The sequence below is a fragment of the Marmota marmota genome, unplaced genomic scaffold (genome assembly GCF_001458135.2).
Source record: "Marmota marmota marmota unplaced genomic scaffold, marMar, whole genome shotgun sequence".
Lineage (NCBI taxonomy): Eukaryota > Metazoa > Chordata > Mammalia > Rodentia > Sciuridae > Marmota > Marmota marmota.
Genome location: NW_026011162.1, coordinates 11,484 through 19,815, shown reverse-complemented (window position 1 = coordinate 19,815; position 8,332 = coordinate 11,484). Strand labels below are relative to the sequence as shown.

The following is an 8,332-nucleotide window of genomic DNA, read 5'->3' as shown; positions in this document are numbered from 1 at the left end:
AGGGAGGGAGGGAAGGAATGATATTTTCTTTTCAGGAGTCTCCACATCGTTAATAAAACTAAAACATTACTATTTAGCAAAGACATAGAAATGGCATAACATCTCATTTTCCCAAGAATTCTAGTAGTATTTGAATTTTTGTCATAATCTTGAAAGTGAATTTATTTTGAAAACATAGCAAATAACATCTTACTCCATTTCTGAAGGAATGTAACCATAGTGGTAAACAATGCAGCTTGGACTTAAGGAATAGTAAAGATGTAAATTTTCATGGCCCCTGTGGATATTCTTCTCTTGCAAACTTTAGAACTAAACATGATCTCTGTAGAAAAAAAGAACACACTGAAAAGAAAAATGACTATCTGGCTCAGCAGGCACATATTTATTCACTAATAGCAGAGTAATTCTATTTTGCATACATGTGCCCACTTAATTTCATGAAAATGATGCTAAAAGAAAAGTATAAGATTAGGAAGGGATGTGAAAAACAAGTTTGATATGTGTGAAGCATTATTGGTGAATCAAATCAGGTAATTACTTAAGAAGGTCAACAAACCTGCTGTTCATTTATCTACATTCTTTCAAGTGAAAATATATTCACTATCCCAAGATGCCTCTTTCACTGTCAATGAAATCAAACTTCTTTATCAAATTATTCCTTTCAAAATTATTAAGAAAAACACAATAAGATCTAATTATTCTTATGTGGCAAATGGTGATGCATATGCTGCCAAGGAATGTTCTGCAATATTTTATCTCATTTTTGTCACCTGGCAAAGTGGATGATGTCTTACACTTTCTATAAACTTCTCTTCAACTGCAAGCTAACAGTATAATTGAGTGAGGGATTGATTTTTATTCCTAATGAGAAAAATGACATCATGTCATGAAACCAAAGAAAGCAGCTCCACATTACAACCACTGCTGAAGAAATTGTACATATAATTTTCACAAATCATATAAAAATGTGCATATTCGAGTCATTGAAGCCAAACAGAATCAAACAGCTAAGTTTAAAAAAATCCTTATTATCAGTGTTTAAACATCATAAAGTAAAAATGCCATATCTGATTTTGAAAATCAGGCCTTAGGTGGATAGTCTATGTGTCTGAACAATTTTTGTTTGTGTTGTTTTTATTCTGCGTAGTTTTTGCTGGCTTTTTGACTATTTTTTTTTGGCCTACAGCATTCGCAGGAAAATGGGAGGGATAATATTTTCACAACCAGTGCAATAAGCCATGTAATGTGTCACTTACTGGAATCTCTGATGTCTTTGGAAACCTGGTCAATAATTTTCCAGGAAAACAGAACCAAAACTAAACAGGCTATTAGCTAAGGGCAAAAAAACTACATGCTGAATTCAACAAGCAGTTACCTTGATTTGACTGTTTTACCTGAAAAAAAAAATTCACTGAATATTTTCCTTAAATTGAGCTCACCTAAGTAGGAGATTTTGAAGATGACTTGTATATAAAGTATGTTTTCAACAAGTCTTTCCTGTTTAATGTTTTTGCTTTTGATACAGGTCTCAGTAAATAGAATGCTGGTTCTGTTATTAATTTACAATGTTTGTGCATTATCTGGGAATCATAAAAAAATAACACAGAAAAACAAATTCCCCATATTATTTCAAACACCTTATGCTTACACAGAAATTTACCCCATTAATATATAAATTTCATAAACTAATAAGACATTCTTCCAATTTTAAATATTAAGATTATTTCCAGCTTTATACTATCATAAGTGAATTATAAATAGGAAACACTGAGTTGTATTCTGAGTTTCAGAATACAACCTTTAGGTAAACTGTCAAAAGTTGATTTACTGGGGCAGGGGCTTGGGCTCAGTGGTAGAGCACTTGCCTACCATGAGTGAGGCACTGGATTTGATCCTTAGCACCATATAAATAAAATAAAGGTATAAAAAATACAATAACATTATTATTTTTTTTAAAGTTGATTTGCTTGATCAAAGAGTACAAATATTTCAGGGTTCCTGAAAAATACTGACAAATCATTTTGCAAACAGTTATACAAATTTATATTTCTGTTTGCAATGTAAGAAAGTTTCTGTTTCACTCTATCTCCATCCATACTAAAAAGTATAAGAACTATTAAATATGGCATCTCGTTTTAATGTGCACTGTTTAGTTTACAGGTGACATTTTTTTCTATGGTTAGAAGTTATCTCAATCTCATCTGGATCTTCTAGTTAATTATTTATAAAATAAACTCTGACAATGTTTCACAATACAACAACTCAACCATTGGTGTATGTTTCCCTCTATTATCTGACTTTTGACTTATATGTGTGAGTATGCCTATGTACACATGAGACATGTTATATCAAATTTGTCATTCTCTTTGTTAAAGACATTAGTTCTACAGTCTTATTTTTTCCAATCCCTTAATCCTAAAAAGTTTCTGACCTCCAGATTTTTAATATTGAATCATATTATCTTTTCTTTTTTTAATAACTTAATTTTCATATTATTCTTTCTTACCCATTCATCACAAAAGATTAGTAAGGTACTTATTTTCTTTGCCAAAAAGAAATACTTTGAACCCAGCATAAAGCAATAGTCAACAAAAACTGATACAGCCCTTGTGTTTTTGAAGCTAAAAATCTCCTGCAACAGGCAGCTGTTAATGAAAGGAACATTGAAGATGAAATGAAAAAGATAAGGAATTCTAACTCAGGTGAAGGGATGGTGAAACAGAAAAGTATTTTTGTTATGCTAAGCAATGTGGGATGAATTCTGATAAAATAAGAACAATGTAGCTGAAAATGTTTGAGAGGGGAGCATGGAGCAAGATAGCCAGAGAGGCCAGGGGATCCTGCCACCATACAGGCCCCTTAAAATTTCACTGGGTTTTATCCTAGCAAGACAGGAAAATATGAAAATGTTTTTGGTGTTAACATCAAAAGCTAAAAACTAAAAATAAGAAGCTTAGTTCTCCATGCTGAAAATAAAGGAAATGATTTCTCTGCCCATTTTTATTTATATTTACTTTAGAAGATTAGCAATTGAAATGTAAATTCCTGTGAAAGCTGGAAGGTTGTGGGGTTTTGTTTGTTTGTTTGTTTTTTCCTTTTGTCAGCTTTGCAACCCAGGAATCTTCCCCAAGAACCAGGGACTATCTTTTTGAAATATAAACATCAAAGGAGATAGTGGCCCTCTCTCGGTGAGTACCTGTTCCAGGTGACAGAACTTCTTCCCATACTAAAGATATAAGAAATTTGGTTTTGTTGGGAGTTGCCCTGGCTCCAAAGACTAACTTCCCCATTACCCCCCCCCCAGAAGAGCTGTCCAAAGGTGATCCCTGCTGACTCACATGATCCTTACCCACCAATCAGAAAGTACCCCATGCCAACTGTCAAACCATTAAGCTGTTAAACTGTCATAACTGTCAAACCACCCCTGGCTCTATAAATAAGCAGAGCTGTTCCTCAGTAAATGGGCTTTTTCTCGGAGGATGAGCCTTGTTTGTTCTTTTAGGTTTCCCTTTGGATAAAGGTCACTAGTTTACTCACCACAATTAAAAGGTAAAGTTAAGGTGAACTACTTGTGATACATGGTGCTACCAAGTCTAATTAGTCTTACTTTAGACTGATTATTATCAATTTGAAAGCTATGATATAAATGGTTATATTGCCTAATAAAATGATAGTTCTATCTTTTCTAGTCTCTGAGTGGACCTGCCTAAGATGAGCATCACATTCTCACTTAATACTTATTTATAAATAAATGTTTTCTTTTTCTACTAACATTGTGAAGAGTTTCCAGGTCGGAAGATTTTGCTTTTCTTGTATTTACTCAACGATGTAAATGAGGGAGAGACAGGCTTAGTTTTATGTACTATAGTTATCTTTCTTTTTAGTGATCTAATAATAGATTGTATACTTCAAAATGAGTAAAAAGGTTGATTTTAAATATTCTCACAAAGAATAAGTATATGAGGTGCTTCATTAGTTTGACCTGAAACCACATCAAAATACCACATTTTACCCCATAAAGATGTACAATTATTATTTGTCTATTAAAATTTTTTTTTAAAAAGTGTTGAGTTCTAGAGGGAAAATGATCCCTCTGACTGTAAAAGAGAAAATGGATTCTAGAAATGGAATAGTTGTTTCTCCTGACTAATGAAGAGTTCAGGTGAGAAATGACAGGTGCTTAGAATAAGGCTGGTGTGGTAGAAAGAGATGTGCGTATGTTCAAAACTTCATGTGTAGGGTCAGGAGGATCTGGGGATGAGCTAGATAATGGGAGGACAGGCATTATGATAATTACTGAGTTACTGGATAATAGAGTAGATAAAGTCATAATAGACACAGAAGGAGCAGGGGTTAGAGAAGACTGTGTGCTGGTTTGGGAAATTCCAAGAATGGATTAGAAATGACTGGAAAAAAATTAAAAATGATAAAGTTGTCATTAGATCATTTATTTTATATTTTATTTTGGTTACTGAAATAGCATTCTAATTCCCAGTCCCCTCTCTCAATTATAAATTGCCACCCAAACAGCTCTATTTTAGTTTGATACCTCAAAATATACAAAACTGAGTGCCCAATTAAAAAGTATCTTCTTGGGCTGGGATTGTGGTTCAGTGGTAGAGTGCTCATCCAGCATGTGTGAGGCCCTGGGTTCAATCTAAAATTAAAACACAGAAGGCATTGCTTCTAGCAGAAATAAACACAACAAAACACCCTGAAACTTACTCCTTTTCAACTGGGTTAAATATCCCTTCGATGTTCTCTCTCAACATCGAGTACTAATCTCCATATGCATTTACCACAAATTAAAGTGCCTTCTTTATGTTACGTAATACACTTTTTTTTTTCCTTTCCCACTGCAGGTTCTAACATAAGCAAAGCAAATATTTAAGTGTTACTTGAATGCATTCTAGAAAACACCATACTTGGAAGGCGGTGCCGCAGACCTTGGAGCTGAAAGGAGTAACAAAACATGCTCTTAATCATCATCCCCTTCCAGAGCAACTGGATGAAATTTCCTCTACTAATGATGGCCATGAAAAAGACACAAGTTCCCAAAGTGAGTCTGACTTCACTCAAGAATCACCTTTAACATCAGGCAACACTGGGAATTCAGGATCTGCTTTTCCAAGTTATAGTGGCACAGGGATCTCTACAGAAGGCAGCTCAGACTTCTCCTGGGGATATGGTGAACTTGATAAAAGTGCCACTGAAAAAGTCCAGGCCATGTTCACAGCCATTGATGAGCTCTTATATGAGCAAAAGTCAAGTGTGCATACCAAGAGTCTACAAGAAGAGTGCCAACAGTGGACATCTAGCTTTCCTCACCTCAGGATTCTGGGTAAACAGATAATTACTCCAAGTGAAGGTTATGGATTATATCCTAGATCCCCACCTGCTATTTCAGCTTCACATGAAGCAGCCTTGTCTCAAGAAAGAGATTCAGCAACATCCCCTGGTTTGTGTGCTGTGGAAAGAGAAGAAGACTGTATAATCTTCTCAGAAGGAATAGTTGAGGAATACCTAGCTTTCGACAATACAGATATGGAAGAGGGATTTCATGAAAATAAATCAGAAGCAGCTACAAAGAAACAGAAATTAGGGTACCCTCCCATTACTCCATTTTACTGCATGAAAGAGGACATTCTTGCTTATGTGTTTCGCAATGTGTGGAACCAAACTGTGAGCTGTTTGGAGCAATTGACACGTAGTTACCGGGAAGGATTTGCTTCTGATGATGAGAGTAATGTTGCAGTCACCAGACCAGATTCAGAAAGTCTCTATGTGCTGAGTGAACCACATACTTTGGTGTTACCTCGAGTGCCACAGTCCAAGATGCTGTCTGTCACCTCGAATCTGATGAGTCTCTGTCAAGCAAGTGGTCATCAGCCAAATGCGAATGATCTCTTGATTCATGGGATGCCTCTACAGCCAAGAAATCTCTACCTAATTGACAAGCTCCTAGATCTTGATGACAAGCTACTTATGAGGCCTGGGTCCAGTACCATGTTTTCAACCCGAAATTGGCCAAACCGAGCCTTGGAGCTTAGTACATCATGTCTGTCATATAAAGTGCAGTCTGCCAGGAGACGTAATCCCCCACCACGTACCCTTCCTCCAATCAGCACAAGCCACTTACACAGTGGAACACCAAGACCTGTGGAAGAAATCCCCAGAGGATCACAAGTCCCTTTGGCAGTTGACTGGCTCTCCTCTGGCTCACCAATACCCCTGAGGCGAAATAATCTGCTGCCACCTATTGGCACAAGTGAAGTGGAACACCTGAGCCCTGTGGGGCCACAAAGGCAAATGAAACCCCATGGTGATTCCAGTGGAGCCCAAAGTGCAGTGGTGGATGAGCCTAACCATCAGCAGCCTCAAGATAGGCTCCTTTTATCTAACTTCTTCTCCAGGCCCAATACAACTCAGTCATTTATGCCAGAAACACAGTATCATCATTCACATGCACTTGAGTACCCTCATGGAGCCCGACCCAGTAGGGGATCTGCAGGTCCTCATTTGCATGCCTCTACAAAAATCTCAAAACAGAGGTGGCCAATCTCTAAAACCAGGCAGGGACCAGAAGGCAAATGAGAAGAACCTATCAGGCTGCAGCAAACATGTGGGAAGACTTCAAGAATCAGTGTTCCACCATCAAATGATGGAGAGCATGTATACAAGATCAACTAGAATCCATCCATTAAGTGTTACTTGAATGCATTCTAGAAAACACCATACTTGGAAAAGAGATAAAGCTCACAGCTCTGGGCTCAAAGGACTCATAGTCTGCATAGTCAAATCTATTAATGTATTTGTTCTTTTATGGTAATTTTCTATCCTTTTAAAGAAATAGAATTCCAAGATAAGGGATGTGTGAGTTAAAGAGGTAGTAAGTGACTGCTATTTCAATTTTACTACTGAAAAGTTTTGATCCCTTTGTTGATATCCTAAAACATTAATTTCTATTTTCTCCTACTTTTCATAGATAGCTTTTTATTCCATTGGAAAATGTGTGAGGTGATTGATTTTATAGTCAGTTATACTGTTTCCTTTATCTCTCTATTTGGATACTTTAGATCATATGACCTATCTAAAATAGGTGTTAATATTTGTTAGTGTTCTGTTTTTCAAAATGACCTCTTAAATTCTCAAAATTTTTCAGATTATTTTGATAGTGATATGTTGATTTTTCAATAAAACTACTTTTTTTAGACTTGTAATAAGGCTATGAATTTACCTGATATTTGGTCAACACATTGAAATAAAGCTAAACCTTCCATTTACCTTCCATTTTGGTCTATTTTATATATTTCAATTAAATTTTATAATTTCTTCAGGACCATTTGGAACAATTACTTCTAAGTCTGTTTATGGCAAAACAAGGCTAAAGGCATTCAGATTTCTAGAGGGACCTTAAAAAGCCCCTAAATTTGTCATTGTTAATGAAGTTAATTCAAAGGAATAATCACAGAGAAGTAGTATTGGCTATCCATGAGGAGGAAAGAGAATAGCAGACCTGGAACAGTAAGCCCCTATTCAAACTTAGACAGCTGGAGTTCCAAATTGGCCAGATTGGGGACAAATTAAAAGATTGGTATCTTCTATGCCACTAAAAAATTTTACTTAAAAAGTGAATTAAAAGCCTAGGAATAAGTCCAAATATAAATAGTCAATGTGAGTATTGTTATGGTTTAGATTTGAGGTGTCCCCAAAACCTCATGTATGAACTATGCAAGAAAGTATAAAGGGTGAATGACTGGGCTATGAGAACTTTAACCCAATCAGTGAATTAATTCACTAATAGGGATTAACAGGATGGTAACTGTAGCTAGGTAGGGTGTGAGCAAAGGAAGTGGGTCACTGGGGACATACCTTAGGGGTACATATTTTGTAGTAGGTGAGTGGAAACTGTCTGCTTCTCAGAGTGATGTCTTGAGCCCCTTTCCTCTACCACACCCTCCCCACATGATATTCTGCCTTGTGGTGGAAGACCTTAGACAGCACAAAAGAATTTCCCAAGCTTTCCCTGCTCAAGATGTTAACTTTGGAGCAGAAATAATGCAAGGTGCTAAGGCTATCTATCCTCAGGGAACATCCTAGAATACAATAGTAGCACTCCACTCAGATTGAAAATGCTGAAAGAATGTGGGAATACATCAAGTAAGACTCTGTATGTAGAAATTTGGTTACCCCAAAGATTGGAGTTAAGATAGTTCAATGCAAGTCATAATAGTCTTCAAGAGATCAGGTTCTCTGTTATCTACCACATTGGCTATCTGCATCTATTGTGGAATTCTCATTTACAAACAAGATAGTTCTGACCAATAGGTCA

The 8,332-nt window shown here is 36.3% G+C and overlaps 1 protein-coding gene across 1 annotated transcript; it reads left to right on the top strand.

Moving 5' to 3' along the window:
• Window positions 1-3,267: 3,267 nt before the first annotated feature.
• On the top strand, window positions 3,268-7,288 carry LOC107133946 (primary cilium assembly protein FAM149B1-like). The gene is made up of 2 exons (XM_048797775.1): window positions 3,268-3,549; window positions 4,863-7,288. The coding sequence occupies exon 2, from the start codon at window positions 4,903-4,905 to the stop codon at window positions 6,592-6,594; it is 1,692 nt and encodes a 563-aa protein (XP_048653732.1). The 5' UTR covers window positions 3,268-3,549; window positions 4,863-4,902; the 3' UTR covers window positions 6,595-7,288.
• Window positions 7,289-8,332: the final 1,044 nt, after the last annotated feature.

Excerpts from the sequence above, each read along its gene's own strand:
- LOC107133946 (XM_048797775.1), top strand. The coding sequence starts at position 4,903 with ATGCATTCTAGAAAACACCATACTTGGAAGGCGGTGCCGCAGACCTTG.